This window comes from Notamacropus eugenii, chromosome 1 (genome assembly GCF_028372415.1).
Source record: "Notamacropus eugenii isolate mMacEug1 chromosome 1, mMacEug1.pri_v2, whole genome shotgun sequence".
NCBI classification, from domain to species: Eukaryota; Metazoa; Chordata; class Mammalia; order Diprotodontia; family Macropodidae; genus Notamacropus; species Notamacropus eugenii.
Genome location: NC_092872.1, coordinates 355,575,591 through 355,593,931, shown reverse-complemented (window position 1 = coordinate 355,593,931; position 18,341 = coordinate 355,575,591). Strand labels below are relative to the sequence as shown.

Here is an 18,341-nt window from a genome sequence, read left to right as displayed (position 1 = left end):
ACTAGAATATTCTTATTTATTATTTTCTTCTTATAATAGTAGATTACTCATTGTAAACTTTTTAATCATCAAATCCAATAACCTTTTCCTAGAGGTCAGAACTTCCTGTTTGAGGAGAGATATTGCAAGTGCATAAATGTACTGTTTTGATAGATACATAGAAAACACTATTCCAAGCCTTCCTTCATAGACTCCCCTATAATGGCCCCTAATACTCTCAGCAAATGAGAAACAACATGGACAGTATATACACTATCCAGTCACTTCTTAATGCCTTCTACTCTTATCAATCAACAAATATATGTTAAGCAGCTACTATACAAGGTTCTGGGCATTTAAAAAAAAAGTAAAACAGTCATGTCTCTTGAAGAGCTTTTTAAACATCCATTTATAGAGGTCAATATAAAATATATATAAAATCATTGTGGGCAAGATTGACACTGAGGGGGTTGGGGTGGGAAATAAGGAAGAATTCAAAAAGGTTACATGTAGAATATGGCATTTGAGCTGACCATGATAGAGAGCTAGGGATTCTAAGAAGTGGACATGAGGAAGAAGTGTATACTAGGTGTGGAGACAGCCGGTGCAAAATTATGGAGTGGGAGGAACTATGGTGTGAGGAACAATAAACTGTTTTGCTTTTGACTGTCAGGATGTGAGAAGAGAAGTGGAATAATGTATAATAAGGCTGGAAAGATAAAGTGGAGTAAGTTCATAAAGGACTTTAAAGGTAAAATGAAAGAATTTATATTTGATCTTAGAGATAATAGGGAGCCACTGGAGTTTGAGTGGATGAGTGACATGGTTATAGAAAATCAGTTTGGGAGGGAGCAGAGCCAAGATGGTGGAGTAAAGGCAGCATTCACCAGATACCCTCCAAATACCAGTGTGAAACAAATTTCTAGCCCAAGACAACCTGGAAAATCAACAGGAAGGTCTGTTGCACCAGGCTGAGAAAGGAGTGCAGTCTAGTGCAGGCTGCGCCAGCACAGACCAGGCCCCAGCAACCCCAGAGCAGGCCTCAAAGTGACTAATCACTGGCAGCAGTGGCAGTTTCCAGACTTCTCAGCCTGCCCCCGGACACCAAAGACAACTTTAGAAGGTCAGCAGGAAAGGTCTGTTGGACCTGAGTGAGAGGGGAGTGCAGGTCACACAAGCACAGCCCCAGTCCTACCAAGCCAGGAGCAGGCCTCTGGAGTAATTGAATCAGTGGAGGTAGCAGTTGCTTCTGGAGCTCTCAGCCCACAGAGAGTAAAGGAATCGAACAAATGGTCAGATTGAGATCATGTGGGTAACTTTGCTAGTGCTAAGGCAGGACTCTGTTGCTTTGCTCATACTTGGATCTGGATAGCATTCCTGGGGCAAGGAGGAGCACTAGTATAACAGAGCTTGTGGCAGCAATGGAGGAGGGGGAACACTCCTCAAAATTCTAGGTCAGAAAAGAGTGTTTGTGGTCACTCATAGACCAGAGCACAGTCCAGGATAGAAGTAAACCCCTCTCCTTAGATCATGGGAAGAACTGAAAATGTACAGGGCCCTAGAAATCTCTGAAAATAGCTGCACAAAACCCCTGAAGCTTGGAACAATTCACCCTCCACACTGGAAGCAGAGCCCAACCTTAACAAATAGTTAAAAAGTCAAGAAATAGGCTGGGAAAATGAGCAAACAATGGAAAAAAGTTCTGTTTGTAAAAACTTATTTTGGTGACAAGGAAGATCAAAACACACACTTAGAGGGAGACAACAAAGTCAAAGCTCCTCCATCCAAAGCCTCCAAGGAAAATGTGAATTGGTCTCAGGTCATGGAAGAGCTCAAAAAGGATTTTGAAAATCAAATAAGAGAAGTAGAGGAAAAATTGGGAAGAGAAATAAGTTTGGTGCAAAAAAATCAACATCTTGGTAAAGAAGAGCCAAAATAATGCTGAAGAAAATAACATCTTAAAAAGTAGACTAAATGGAATGGCAAAAGAGGTCCAAAAAGCCAATGAGGAAAAGAATGCCTTAAAAAAAACAGAATTGGCCAAATGGAAAAGGAGGTCCAAAAGTTCACTTAAGAAAATAATTCCTTAAAATTTCAAATGGAAGCTAATGCCTCCATGAGAAATCAAGGAATTATAAAACAAAACCAAAAGAATGAAAAAAGACAATGTGAAATATCTCATTGGAAAAATAACTGACCTGAAAAATAGATCCAGGAGAAATAATTTAAAAATTATTCGACTTCCTGAAAGCCATGATCAAAAAAGAGCCTCATCTTTCAAGAAATTATCAAGGAAAACTGCCCCTGATATTCTAGAACCAGAGAGTAAAATAGAAATTGAAAGAATCTTCTGACCACCTCCTGAAAAAGATCTCAAAATGAAAACTGCCAGGAATATTATAGTCAAATTCCAGAATTCCCAGGTGAAGAGAAAACATTAGAAGCAGCCAGAAAGAAACAATTCATATCATGGAGCCACAGTCAGGATAACACAAGATTTAGCAACTCCTACATTAAAGGATCAGAGAACTTGGAATATGATATTCCAGAGGGCAAAGGAGCTAGGATTTACAACCTAGAATCACCTACCCAGCAAAACTGAGTGTAATCCATGAGAGGAGAAAATGGATATTCAGTGAGAGAGGAATTTAATGCATTCTTCAGTAAAGACCAGAGCGAAATAGAAAATTTGACTTTCAAAAACAAGACTCAGGAGAAGCATGAAAAGGTAAACAGGAAAGAAAAATCATAAGGGACTTATTAAAGTCAAACTATTTACGTTCCTACATGGAAAGATGATATTTGTAACTTATAAGACCTTTCTTATTAAGAGGGTAGTGAGAAGGAATATATGTATATGTACACACACATACACACAAACACACGTGTTTGTGTGTATGTGTGTGTGTGTATGAGAGTGGCCCACAGGTGAGTTGAATATGAAGGGATGATATCTAAAAAATAAAATTAAGGGGTGAGAGAAGAATGTACTGGGAGAAAGAGAAAGGGAGAGGCAAGAAAAAGTTTTTACAAAAGCGTAAGGGAAGGAGAGTGAGTGAATGAACCTTACTGTCATCAGAATTAGCTTAAAGAGGGATAACATACACACTGAATTGAGTATAGAAATCTATCTTACCCTACAGGAAAATAGGGGGGAAAGGGATAAAAAAAGGAGGTGTTTGTGATAGAAGGACAGCAGATTGGGGAATGGGGTAGTCAGAAGCAAAACACTTTTGAGGAGGGACAGGATAAAAGGAGAGAACAGAATAAATGGGGGGATGGTATAGGATGGAGGGAAATACAGTTAGTCTCACAACATCACTATTATGGAAGTGTTTTGCATGACTACACATGTATAATTTATATGAAATTGCTTCCTCAATGAGGTGGGGTAGGAAGGGAGGAAAGGAGAGAATTTGAAACTCAAGGTTTTAAAGATGAATGTTAAAATTGTTTTTATGTGTAACTGGGGAAAAATAAAATACTAAGCAAAATAAAATACCTCACAGAAAACAAAATTGAAATAAAAGCAAAAATTGTCTGAGAAAAAAAGAAAATCAATTTGACAGCTATGTGGAGGATGCATTGGAGTGGAAAAAGACTTGAGGCAGAGAGACCAATTTAGAGACTGTAAATAGTTCAGATGAGAAGTGATGAGATTCTAAAATAGGGTAATGGCTGAGTAGAAAGTAGGGAGCAGTGCAAGAGATGTTGTGGACGAAGCAACCATCAGATTTGGCAACTGATTAGACATGAAGGTGAAGGGGAGTCAGACATCAAGGGTGACACCACAGTTGCAAATTTGGTTGCCTAGAAGAATAGGAGTACCTCATCAGAAATAGGAATGTTCAGAAGAAGCTTGGGTTTTGGATAAAAGTTCTATTTTGAACATGTTGAGTTTGAGGTGCCCAGGAGATACCCAATAGTCTAATACAAGGCTTCTTAAACTTTTTCCACATGCAACCTCTTTTGAAGTTTGCTCAGTGCTTTCTCATATTGTGTGGCCTGAGGGCATACACAGCGCAAAGTGCAAAGTGCTGTTTGTTCCAATCCAAGGAAGTTGTGTGATGCAACATGGGCAAGTGCTGCCAGAAACACCTTGAATTCATTATGCATTTGATTTTTAATTAATTTTTGGTCACTGCACATTCAGAAATCTTTTATTGTTGCCAAATTTTTCATGACTCCATATAGGGTTGAAACCCAGTTTAAGAAGGACTGGAATAAATAGATGGTAATGTACGATTGAAGCTTGAATGTGAGACTAGGCAAGATATATAGGTCTGATAGTCATCATCATAGACATAGTCATTAAACTCATAAGTCAATAAGGTCTTGAGATAGTGTAGAGAAGATTCCAACAAGAGAATGTGTATTATATCTTAGAGAAAACTGGGAGCCATTAAAGGTTCTCAAGCATTCCTGTATTTAAGATATAGAACCTGAAACTCAGAGAGGTTAAGTAAATCTTCATCATCAATGATGGAACAGGACCAGTGCTCTTTCCACTACACCATGCTTTTCCCCTGTCTATGCTGGGTATGTTACCTCAGATACAAAGACAAATCATACTGCATTTTGGTGGATTTAAGACGCTATTCAAAACATAGTGACAATGTTGGTGGCACATTTTTCTCTAAAGCTGGTTTAAGTTTTATCCTTCTGTTCTGAGTCAGCTGTCAATTTACCTACTGCTCCATTGGTTGTATTCCAGTTCCTTGAGTTTCATGTTGGATAAAATATTGACTCATTTTAACCAGAATTGTGCTTAGAAATTATGTAGTCTGCAAGAGAGATGAACAGTGAAACATGGAGAAAAAGAAAGTTTAAGAGAGAAGGAGGGCCCATGTCTAGTCCTTCATCAACTGCCCCAAGTATGAATTTGCAACAATTCTGATCCTAAAAACAAAGAACAATGGAAGAGTGATAAGCTATAGCATATATCTCTATAGACTAGTATTTTTCAAACTGGAGAACATTGGGAAGTTGCAAAATGAGCACAGAGATTTTCTGGTTCCAGTTTCCTACCTCCAGCCTTCAACTCAATTATTCTTTAATTCGTATGAAGGTCCATGGTTGGGGTCTGAGGGAGAAAGACAATAGAGTTCATTTTGGTGTAGGAAATTCTCATAAGATTTGTTACCTTGAAAGGCTAAGGAAGTACTAGGAGGATATCTTTGTACCTAGCAAAATGGTTGATGTAGTTCAGGATAATAACCTGTTAGTTCCTGTAATATAATGGGGAGGATTCCAGTTATTGCTTGGTGTTTTTTTCAGCTTGTGTATTCTTACTTATTTAACAGTAGTACCATATGGGTGGTTCATATTCAGAAATCTAAATACAGGAACTGCAGTGGTGGTGGTGGTGATGGTGGTTCAAAATAATCATGTTTATAAAACACATGCTAGACCTCTAAAACAATTGAAGGCTTATAGCTAAAGACATAAAAGCACCATTGAGATGCTCAAAGAAGAGCAAGAAAAAAAGGATTCAGGTGTTAGACCACAATGGTGACTTACTTTGAACAAAGGAAAATAATTAAAATTATTGACATGATGTTAACTTTATAACTTTTAACATCTTTAAAACCCTTTTAATAAGCAACAAGCCCTTCTTTTCCTGGAGTCACTTACTTTACATAACTTGGCATTGAGTTAAAAAAATTTTGACACATTCATTCTTTTTCACGAAAGCATACTTCTAGCACATTGGATATTAAGTGTACCCTTGATAGTCAGCCCATTTTTCCAAGTCTAGGTTCAATTGTGATCTATAAGTTTTCAGTTAAATCCCGAGAGTTCTCAAGACATTAAAACATTATCATTCCCTCAATAGAGATAAGAATTCCAGTCCCATTAGAAGTTTAAAAAAATCCCCCAAATACATTTTCAGTGGATGTTTTACAAAGTCTAGGAAAAATGCCTAGATTTTATAGGCTCACCGAGACTTCTGACAATGGTTTTAGTATAGCCTTGAGTAAAATAGTAAGTTTTGTCAGTAAAAGTTACCCTTCTCCACTCTTAAGTCCTCCAGATTTTGTCTTGTCTTACCCATTACAATAATGTTTTCTTCCAAGAAATGATTAGCCACTGGGTTTTGTTTTGTTGTTATTGTTGTTGTTGTTTCCTAGTCTTCTTGGTGTTATCCCAACTTCCAGAAGTCTACACTGCGTTGTAAAGGAATCAGTAACAACCCCAGTTTTCAGGTCCAACTGAAACTCTTTGTTTTCTGAGGATCAATTAGGTGGCTTTGCAGTATTGTCAATTCTTGGCATTGTTTTTTGTTTTCTGCTGCACTTTCCTTTGCATTTCAAACAGACTGTTCCTGTTTTGTTGTGGGCATGAATGATCCTAGAAATGCTTGACTTCCTCACACCAGTAATCACTGCAATATCCAGAGCAGTTATTGAAGTGTGTTCTTTAAGAGCTACAACTTTTGCATGCGTCCTTTGAGTAATATCAATTCTTAAAAACCACAGAATTAACAAGAGAGCAATAAAACATTTATGTATGGTATAAAATCCAATATCACCTGACAGGGAAAGGAACAAGTATTTATCAGGCACCTACTATATGCCAAGCATTTGCTTAGCAATTTACAAATATCATCTTTGATCCTCACGACAACCCTAGGAGGTAGGTGCTATTATTATCCTCATTTTACTCTTGAGGAAACTGAGGCAGACAAGTTAATGTCTTTCACAGGGTCACACAACTAGTGTCTAAGGCTGGAGTTGAATTCAGGTCTTCTTTCCTCAAAGCTTCATCTCTATCATTTGTGCAGTCTTCCTGTGAGGAAAACCATCTTAGTCCAGTTTCATATGGTCAAAATCAGGTGTTGTCTGTAAAAGCACATGCATGATCACAGTTGTCAAAAAATGAGACTCCATCAAAATTTTGCCTGTCTAAAGTAATCTGCACTGGTCACAGCACCAGGAGCAAGGGCTGGACAGCAGAACAAGGGAGGCTATGCAGTTGCCCCTAGGAATCTGGACCGTGTGATCTCCTCCCAACTCCAGCATTCCACCAGCTATGATTCTTAGCTTTTCCAGCTCAACTGCTTTTCAAGTTTTTGAATGTCATGGGTCTTGGTGTCATTTTATGTCTCTTTTAGTATGAAATGCAACCTGATACCATGAAGAAGACTCAGGACTTGGAGTCAGTAGGCCTGTATTTGAACCCTGACCATAACCTGCACTAGCTGTTTGACTGTGGGCAAGTGGCTTAATTTCTGTGAACCTTAGTAAGGATATTTGAACTCTCTAACAAGGTTTATGTGAGGAAAGTCTTTTGTAAACCTTTCAAATACTATAGAAACATGAGTTAATAATAATGTCTTCCTTAGTAGCTAGTATACATTTAGCCATAGTATAAGGGAAGTAACTCTAAAAGAACATTATCCAGTTATCACATAAGCAGTGAAATTCCAATTACTTTCTAGAAGTATATTGAAAATTTTCTCATTTCAAACCATTAAGACACCATTAATTGAAGTATCATTAAAACTTAACTAACAATTATTTAGATTCTGAAGATCTAAGTCTAATGGAACAAACTAGAAGTAACCAAATCTGGAAGTCAGGATGCCTGGTTTCTACCCCAAACATTACCAAAAACTAATTCCATTTTCTGAAACAAATTATCCCCTCAGAGCCTCAGTTTCCTTATATCTATAATAAGTTGGTTGTACTTGTTCTCTGAGATTCCTGAGATTTTCATAAAAATCTATGATCATGGGTCATAAAATTAGGTTTAGAAATTAGAAAATTGGAAGATACCTCAAATGCTACCTAATCCAACCCCCTAACTCTTCAGATGAAGAAACTGAGGCTTAGAGAAGTTAAGGGATTTGCCCAAGGTCATACAGCTAATAAGTGTCAGAGGCCCATGATGGATAAGCTGAATTTCAGGGAGATAGACTTACTGCCTAAGGTAAGAAGTAGTTGATAGCAGAGCTAGAATTTGAGCCCAGATCTTCTGATTCCAAAGTCGTTGCTCTTTTTACTCCACCACAAGTTTCCAGAAGTAGCTAAAATTTGAGACCAAAATGAAAGGTCAGGATAATCAGGGTGGCTTTTTTTAAGCTCTGATTCTTCTGTCCCTCTTTACAAAGGATGACTAAGTGGATAATGTGCCAAAGGTAAGTTACTCCCCAGAAATAATTTATACTTTGAAAGAATCTGGTAGTTATCCATAAGAAAAAAAAATAATTCTTTGGGGAATTTTGTTTAAATCTGCTAAGGAAACTGTAATAGTAGCCTTTATAAAGTTGTGCTTTTATACTTGAAATGTAATTATAATGCACTTTTCTTTATAGATGGAAATTTCTTGGCAATAGGTTCACATGACAACTGCATCTATATCTACGGTGTTTATGACAATGGGAGAAAATATAGTCGAATTGGCAAATGCTCAGTAAGTATCTTTCTTAGTTTGTGATAAATAAGAATGAATTATTTTCATAGCCTACATACTTTGAATTAAAAAATGTATAATGGCAATGAGACTAATAAAATTCACTTCTCTTTCCAGGGTCATTCCAGCTTTATTACTCACGTGGACTGGTCTGTTAATTCTCAGTACCTTGTATCTAACTCAGGGGACTATGAAATTCTTTATTGTGAGTAAAATAAATTCCTTTGGGGTAGAGATGATATATGCATTTCACACTAGGATATGTAACAAAGATAGAAAGACATTACTTTGCTATGTGACATGGGACAAGCAGATTATCTCTCTTCTCATGACCTCCATTCCCTGATCTATAAAATGATGTAATTGGACAAGGTGACCTCTAAAGTTCTTTCAAACCCTGACATCTTATGATTTTTTCATGTCAAAAATGCCTTCCAGCAGTGACTTTCTATGGTTTTTGATCCTAGAGGTTTAGCACTAATATTCCAAGGTTTCATGTTTTAGGGTCTCTTCTAACTCTTAAATGATACTAGTTTGACAGATTTTTCCCTTGTTATTTAAAGCATTACACTGAGCAGAAAAGAAAACAAAATTGTTCAAGTACGACATTCAATATTCATTCTTTCTGCAGATAGCTCCCACTATGGCAGAGTGGGATAGTAGAGGGTCAGTCTTTGGCTCAGAAAGCCCTGGGAGTCCTGTCTAACGTGTACTGTCTGTGTGCTCCTGAGCAAGTCATGTACCTTCTGAGTGCCCCAGGCAGTTCTCCTAAGATTATAAATTACAAAGCAGTTGCTGATGTCTTTGGTTGAGGGAGCTTCCTTCCTATCAGTTACATAAGCCAATAAAATCACAAAAATATGAGCTCTGGAATATCCAGAACTGAGGGAGATGTACAGAAAACAAGCCTCCCCATGCCTTCATGTTCAAGAGCTAGCTGAAGTTATGGGAAAAAATGCATCCCCTGCAGGTAGCATGATACAATGGAAAGAAAACTGGATTTGAAGTCAAAGGACCAGAATAGGAACGGCTTCATTTTTTGTATTTTTATTCCCGGCACCCAGAACGATGTCTCACCCAAAGTCAATAGACTGATTAATTGAATCTTGTAATTTATTTTGTAATCAGAATTTGCAGGTGTAAAGATCTAGTCATACTCTACATTCTCTTCCCTCCCCAATAGTTAACAATAGTTAAAATGAAGATCAAAAGCTTCCTTAAAGAAGATGTAATGACCCAAAAAAAGGGCAGCAAAAAGGGTTGGTGTGGAATGAGAAGGACAGGCAGCAAGTTTTCTTGCTAACAGTACTAAAAAAAGACATAGCATTCTTATCACCCATTGATTACCCCATCTGCTATTTTTCTGTATTACTGCCTCACTTTCACAGCAGCACCATTCCTCCAATCACTCTCTCCATCCCTATACCACTAGGTATACTGTCCTAGGAACACTACTTATGCTCTGTTGGACCTTTATTTGAAAATGTTCCTTTCCTGGTTCTTAGCAGTACTGCAGTGAGGCATGTGGATACCTCAGTGAGAGTTAGAGAAGTACCACAAGGATGATAAAGGATTGGTGAATATCTACAGTGCAGGGATGGAACTGAGAGATGAGTAAATTGAGGACTTGTTTGATAAGGCTTGTGCAACATTCTTCCTCTAATCAGTTTTAGTTGCAAGTGGACAGTGATGTTAATATAAGCAACCTACTACAAAGACTGAACACTTATCAAATGTTGGTTACTGTTGTAGTCAAATCAAATTTAAACAGAGTTACTATGTCACGCATTTAATGTTATGCATAATCTTTATTGTCCTGTATGATAATTATGCATAAATGGTGAGCAGTTCCCATGAATAACTATGATCAGCACTTTTGTACAGTTGAACCAGTCATTTCTAGAATTGGCTAGGGGAAAAGAAAAGACAAACTAGACAGATATAGAAGCTACTCCTAAGTCCCACTAAAGTGCCATAAACTAGAGGGATCCAAATTTCTCCCTGCTCTAGGACTCACACACTGGGACAAGAGGTACTGGCTATCAAGGATACCTGCCCCCAGATTTTGAAAGCGAGGAGAGAGCAGGATTCCCCAGTCACACTTGAATTCAAACAGGGCACCTAGGAAATGAAAACTGGCAGCTTTGGCCTTAGGCTCCAAGGAGAAAGCTAGTTGAAAGGAAAGATGAAGAGCCAGAATGAATTTTTCTTTCTGTCGGGGAGAGAAGTTAGTTGTATAGCATGTGAGAAACTGACTGAGGGCCACAACTGTCCTCTCTCCTCCCTCTTCCATGGGCCAGCTTCTAGAAGCAGTGGGATAGAGCAGAGAGAGCACCAGACTGAGAGTCAGGAAACTTTGGCTTCAGTGCCAGTTCTAACACTTACCCAAGTCACAATTTCTTCACCTATAAAATGAAGGAAATAGTACCTACACTGCTTTCCTCACAGAGTTTGTTGTAGGGAAAGCACTTTGTAAATTTTAATGTGCTATGTAAATGTGACTCATTACAAGAAGAAATAAATTGCATTATTTAAGAGAAAGTTTTTGTCCCACAAATGTCTGCCTAGCACTGACTAAAATTCAACCAATAAGAAATTCATGTGGGTAAGCAAGACACTGAGATAATTATGAGAAGTGTCTAACAGTCATTCTTATCTTAATGGGAATTGTTCATGGTCTACTTTCCTAACACCAAATTTAAATGTGCTAAGGGAATGGAGATGTTAAGTAGATCCCTAATAATAGTTTATATAACATTCTCCACAATACCCCCTCCCCATCAGTTAGGCAAAGCAGATATTGTTTTCTTTGTTTCTAGTTAAGAAAACTGAGGCTCAGCATCACATTAGAATAACTGTTAGAAATGAGATTTAGAGCCAGATCTTCTGACTCCAAGCCCAGTCTTCTTTTTAGGACATTACACCATTTTAGAAGAAGATGGACTTAGGTAGGGGGAGAGGAAGACTTTAGGGAGACAGAGAACAGTGAGAAAACTGTGTAAGAATGAGGATGCCAGAAGCTAGGAGAGGGGCACAGAAAGAGAGGTGAGAACTAAACAAGAAATGGTCTTAACTAGGAGTGACTTAGGTATTAGGAATGGTTTTTAATAGTGAGTTTTGGTACCACATAGAACTGATTAGTCACAGAAGTTGTGAAACCCTTTCTGAGCAGAACAGTAGAAATTCATACCTGAGGTCATGAAGGCAAGGGATAAATCAAGCCCAATTTAGTGTTTCAATTCATCTCATCTATGTAGAGCTTAAACCATCAGTTCATTTCTTTTCTTTTCTAGGGGTCCCTTCTGCATGTAAGCAAGTTGTAAGTGTGGAAACAACCAGAGATATAGAATGGGTTACATACACCTGTACTTTAGGATTCCATGTCTTTGGTAAGTTTCTTATAAACTTCATTAAGCAAGAATGTTTCTCTATTCATTTTCCAACAACTTTTTTAGATCAATGCAAGCTGTTTCTCTGAGTCCTCAGCTTCCTTCCCTCTACTGTCTCTTTCCTGATCTCCACACAAATCTGAACCACTTGCTTGCCTAAACTAACTTGCAGACCTTTCTACCCCAGTGTAGTAGATCTTTTCTTTCTTAGTCCCCAACACAGTTGGCCAGATGATAAAAGTAAATGTACTCCTTGATCTTATTGCCTTTTCCAAATTATCCCTTTTGTCACCATCACTCAGAAAACCAGTTTTTTTAGGTTCACTCTATTTGTCTGTATTATCCTGTTCAGACTAATAAGAGTCATTTATTCATTCATTTCATCAGATATCTGGGTTCAGTTAGCATCTCTATGCAGATGACTCCCAAATATAATATATGAATGTTACTTGTAAATTTTATATGTGTGTGTATTCTATTCATGTTTATGTATATACATATGTATATGTATAGAGAGAGAAAAAAGATGGGGTAAGGGGGGGGTAGGGAGCAAGAGAGAGAGCTCAAGTCCTGATCTTTGTAGCGTGAAATCACCACCTGCCTTATAGACCAGGACACTGCAAATATACATCTAAAATCTAACTCTTCATCTTCTACCCATATTAACCAAACCTGCACCTCTAAACTTATTTAGATCTTCAAGACTGCCAGCATTCCTCCAGTTTCCCAGATTTGCAGCCTCCCTCATCCCCAATATGCAAGTTGCCAGGTCTTTTTTTATTTCACTGTCACAATATAGCTCACATCTTTACCCTTTTTATCTGCTCCTCTTGCCAACAACCTAATTCTGGCTGTCTCACCTGAACTATTATAATAGCCTCCTATTTGGGATTTTTCCATCCTTTCCTTCTCAATCTCATTTTCCACGAAGCTGCCAAATTAATCTTCTTAAAGCATTAATCTGACCATATAACCCCACTGCTCAAAAATTTTAAATGTCTTCCTATTTTCTTTTTAGTAAATTTCAAATTCCTCAGCTGAGTATTTAAAGCCCTCCTCAAACTGGATCCAGCTTACCTTTCTAAACTTACTCCACATGATCTCCCTTCAAATTCACTATCTTCTATCCAAACTAGCCTATTTTCTATTCCTTTCTCTTTCCCCTCTTTCTCATTTCTGTTTCTTAAAACCCTTACCTTCGGTCAGGAATGAGCTTGAGTACTATCTCCTCAAAAATCCAGAGTGCAATGCTATTCCCTTCCTCAAAGTATCTTTATTTACTTACTTATACACAAGTTTCAGAATGTGTGAATGGAATGACTGTTTCCTTTTTTGTGTCTTTTTATTCTCAGAGCCTTACGTGGTAGGAGCTTAATAAATGCCTGTTTTACTGAATTGAATAGAAATCTTTGAAAGTTGGAGATGAAAGTCCTTGTCTGTCCTACAAGGATGCTATGAGGGTCCAACACAATATGAATATGTTGTTTCAGTTCCTCAGATTTAGTTCTTTTTGATGTGATATGCTTGAAAGTATAGTAACAATTGTGTAAATATATTACAATGATTTAGAGAGAAAATATTAATCATTTATATATCACTTTGTAATTATTAGATGCTTTCACTTTTCATTTGCTCATTTGATCTTCCTAGATGATAAGATCAGGATTATTATCCTCAATTTATATAATTAATCTGCAAGGATTTATTAAGTGGCAGACATTGTATTAGTACCTGGAGATGCCTTCCCTTAAGGAATTTACATTCTACATATGAAGAAACTGGGACCCATAGAGAGGAAGTGACTTGCCCATGGTCACACAGAGCTACTGAGTAACAAAAACTGCGATGTAACCTCGGTATGAGGGTTCTCTAAATCCACTGCTCTTTCCACTGTAGCCCACAACCATGAGACCTGGGTTTGATTCTCCCCTCCCTGATTCTGCTATTTAACTAGCTGTATGACCTCAGATCCATCATTTTTCTTCTTGAATCTCAGTTTTTCCATCTGTAAAGCAAATGGATTGACCGATATCATCTCTAAGGTCCCATCCAGCTCTAAGATTCTGTGATCTACTGTCTTCCAAATCAAAATGAATAAAAATGTCTTGAGTCACTTGGAAAGATTTGCCTTTATTAAGGGTGGGGAACCTAAAACCTAAACTTCAGTTGGAATTAAATCCTTAAGGAAAAGGAAATAGCATCAAATATGAAATTTTTTCTGCTCTATGTGGCAAATGTGAACCCAAAGGTATCACAGAAAAGAGGTTATGATATGACCCCTGACTTCTATGGTTCCAAGTAGCTTTTATTTCTTGTTTGATGTTAAGAAATCTATACCTCCATGATTTGTTGAAAATAGGCTAATATGGAAAGATGAAAATAGTAGAGTGGGGGGAGCATTTGCCTTCTGAAGCCAAGGCTGAATGGCTGTATTTTTGGTGGTATTAAAGAAATGTTAGTTTTTAATGACACAAAAAGTAAGTATATAAAATATGTCAAAACTCTGCTCTATTTCAGGAGTGTGGCCAGAAGGCTCAGACGGAACAGACATCAATGCTGTTTGTAGGTCCCACAAGAAAAAACTTTTATCAACTGGTGATGACTTTGGCAAAGTACATCTCTTCTCTTATCCCTGTTCACAGTTCAGGGTAAGGTGTTGCTTTAATAACCACATTAATCATATCCTTACTCTTTCGGAGAAGTTCAGTAATTATCTGCAAATAGGGAAGGATGATGGCTTGGGACCTTTATAACACTCTTATATTTTACCATGTAGGAATTTGTCTCTTATTTGTGTTTTGGACCCTCTCTGACTGTATAATCTCTTAGAATCTCTATGTAGACTATAGGATCACTTTCTGCATGTTTTAGAGTCTTGGGTAGGCAACCATCTGCCAGAATTTAGCAATGATTCTGCTTAAATTCAAGGATGACCCGGAGCAGGCAATATCCTGCTTTCTAAAATAACCCATACACCCCACCACTACAACAACCACAAAGCATTAGAATGAATAAGAAAGATTGTGCTTGATGTTGTCATCACTGTCATTATTATTTACAAAAACAATCATTGTATATGTTACAAAATGTAAGCTGAGTTGAGACTGTTTCCATTTTTATGCCTTTATGTGCCTAGTACCTTATACATAGGAAACTTAAGAAATGGCCTCTACATGGAACTGAACTGGAATTTTTGCAGATTGAAGGGAGGTGAAAGTCCTGGTTTTATATAGCAGTTAAGGTTTGTAGCCCTGTGAGAGAGAGAGTACAAATGTTACTCTCTCAGTTTTACAAATGAGGAAATGGAGAAAAGATTAGGAAGGAAACAAGGAATGATTAAATGCCTGATGTGTGCCAGGCACTGGGCTAAGCACTTTACCAATGTTATCTCATTTATAGAGTTTACACTAGATGACTTTCTAAAGTCTCTTTCAACTCTGAGTTTCTACTCTATAATAATTAATTGATGGAATATCATAGAATAGTGGAAAGAGTGCTGGATTTGGAGTCAAAGGACTTGAGTTTGAATTCTGCCTTTTCTATTTATCTTCTAGAAAAGGCTTTACCAATCCCCCTGAATATAAGTGCTTTCCTTCTGTTGATTAGCTCCAACTTATCCTATATATATCTTTTTTGTACATAGTTATTTTCATGTTTTACTCCCCCATTAGACTGAGCTCTTTAACAGCTGAGACTGACTTTTGCCTTTCTTTGTTTCCCCAGCGTTTAGTAAGTCTCTGGCACATAAAAGGTGCTCAATAAATTTTCATAAACTAACCGAATACCTTGTGACCTTGGGCTTTATCTCTGTGAGCCTCAGTTTCCTCCATAAAATGTAAAATAAGCGGGGAGAGGGAGGCAACTAAGTGGAGTCATGAGGACCTGAGTTCAAATACACCCTCAGGCACTTGACACTTACTAGCTACGAGATTCCATGCAAGTCACTTAACCCAATTGCTTCAAAAAAAAAAATGTAGTATGATGTTCTTAGGTGCCTTCAGGCTTCAAATTTATGGCCTCATCGTTATGTTATAAACAATTATGGTACAAACAATATAGTTTTACTAAGAACAAATATGACTCTTTTCTAGAGATAATGCTCTATAGACAAAGCAGAGCACACTTCTTAATAAATGTTTGAATTGAATTGAAACATTGTCAATTCTAAATGTTTTACAAGTAATATTTCATTTTCGTATTGCTTTGTAGGCTCCCAGTCATGTATATGGAGGACACAGTAGTCATGTAACTAATGTAGATTTTCTATATGAAGACAGCCATCTCATCTCCACAGGTGGAAAAGATACAAGTATTATGCAGTGGCGAGTCATTTAGCATGGACTTTAGCACTAATACACATTGGTAACTATGTAAACATGTCCCGTGTAAACTGCATATTGAAGATCCCTGTGTGCAGTTGAGCTTGGTCACTGTGATTTTTTGTTTTGTTTTGTTTTGTTTTTTGTTTTTTAAAAATCTTACAAACCTCAGGAAAATTTTGCCCTCTGCCAGTTACCTTAGCTTAGTGAGTCGAAACGTGTCACTTCGGGGAGAACAATTTCTATTTCTTCTTTTGTTGTATGACATATAAACAGTGCAAAGTTAATATAAAAATGACTCCACGGTTTACAATACAGTGATAACAGCAAAAGTAACTGGTAAATGCTTAGCAACTTTTCTATACTCTACAAAAACGGTCACAGAATGCCTTTTAAAATAGCATACCTATATAAATATGTATGTTCTTTGCTAGCTCGCCATCCGCGCTGCGTAGATCTGCCTGTCTCACATGTTTATGGTAATACTGAGGTATTGAGTTGTGGCTGTCGTTGGTTAATTTGTCTGAAAAGAATAAGCCAACTTAGAAGCTACCATGTGACTGATTACTACAGTTGAATGCAGGCATACCGCATGGAACAGAATTAAGTGGTTCCTCCAAAACAGGACGCAGGGAATGGGCTGCATAGAAACGATGCACAGCGGGGCAGAGGTGCCACGTTGCAGCAGTGTCGTGACATTATCGTGGGGTTTTGTTGTGATGTACTAATGGACATAACTATGAAACATTGAACTTGATTGACCACATTATTTGTGCTATGCCTGTTATTTAGTTTTATTTGTTTCATTCTTTAAGGTATAGCATTAAAGTCTCCTGGGCTGGGAGAAGAGGAAGAGATGAAGGGGTCATATCCCTTTTTTGTTAAGCAAATTCTATTCCAAATTAATTTAAATATATCAGCAGGGTATGCAAGTATTTAACTGATTCCTATAAACTGTACTGCCTAACCAAACTAAAGCCAACCTTTTAACACGCATATAAATCATATGTTCTGTGTAACCAACCACAAGCCCATTAATGGTTGAGACATGTAACTACCATAATCTGTGTATTAATTGGCATGAAATGGTATTGTACTTGCTTAGGACTCTAGCGATTCATGATAAATGGCTAAGGCTAGGCTCTACTTTTTTATGCTTATGGATATTGTATATTTGTATTTTAAGACCAAGTAGATCAAGTGAAAAGGATCTCTTTTTAAGTGTACCATAAAGCTAAAAAGGAAAATGGAAGTCTTGAAAGGCTACATGAAATATTAATGTGCAACTTCTGGTCCCTGTCTTTTGTGCATGGGTGGATATTTATAGTATGAAATAAGATTGTGGTTTGCAATGATGTAATAATGGAGTTGGCATACATTGTCAAGAAGGCCTTATCAATCTTGATTGTGTGACACAGATTGAAATTTATTGTTTACATTGGGGAATGTATCTAAGATTTTAAAATAGAAGAGTATTTAGCAGACTCTTAAAAGATAATATTAAAATATTTGCTTGTTCCAGACAAGTAAATGCATTGAATTCTTTGATCTCTCCAGCACTGGTTTTTTAGAGTGGTTGATGAAATACAAGAAAATAAATGCATTTGGAAGGATTTTTTATTATTACATCTCTGGCCTGCTATATTGAAAGAGCAGGTCACCAATAAACATCATGCATCAAAAAGGAATTTATTTGTTCGTATCTTTACTATCTGTCTGTTTATACAAATAAACTGTCCATAATCCAGGAAACTAAAAGTGAATTTCTTATCCACTATGTGGCTTAAATGCAACTAATCTTATTCAAGTCTTCCTAGTATTTACTGAAATCCTTTAGTTCTTAAAATGGTAGTGCACAAATTGCAATTACTTAAATATTGAAGTTATCCATCACCTTCTAATGTCAGTTTTCATACACAGATTGTGGTTGAGATTGGAGATTGGTTTCAATTTTCAGGCCTTTATACATGTAATACAAAGTAAGGCTACAGAGAGGTAAAATCATAGATTTTACTTGTGGAAAGGAAGAGAAACCCCCTTTTCTATAACTAAAGAAACTAAGGCCCAGAGAGGTCCTATAACTTACCCACAATTGCTCAGCCAGTTTGAAAAGAATTTGAACCCAGATCTTTCTGAACTCTGAGTCCAGTCCAATACGCTATTCATTGTCACATTACAGTGCTAAGTTATGAAGGACCTTGAACTCTAAATTATGGAATTTGAATATTCATTAGGCAAA

General features: G+C 37.2%; 1 protein-coding gene across 14 annotated transcripts in view; it reads left to right on the top strand.

Moving 5' to 3' along the window:
* EML1 (EMAP like 1) overlaps positions 1 to 17,790 on the top strand; it is a 303,648-nt gene extending 285,858 nt beyond the window's left edge. For all 14 annotated transcript variants that reach the window (XM_072630249.1, XM_072630256.1, XM_072630253.1 and 11 more), the window contains 5 exons: positions 8,297 to 8,394; positions 8,512 to 8,599; positions 11,688 to 11,783; positions 14,301 to 14,431; positions 15,993 to 17,790. In XM_072630249.1, coding sequence (XP_072486350.1) covers positions 8,297 to 8,394; positions 8,512 to 8,599; positions 11,688 to 11,783; positions 14,301 to 14,431; positions 15,993 to 16,118 — 539 coding nt within the window. In that variant the 3' untranslated portion in view covers positions 16,119 to 17,790. The remainder of the gene's footprint in view (positions 1 to 8,296; positions 8,395 to 8,511; positions 8,600 to 11,687; positions 11,784 to 14,300; positions 14,432 to 15,992) is intronic.
* Positions 17,791 to 18,341: the final 551 nt, after the last annotated feature.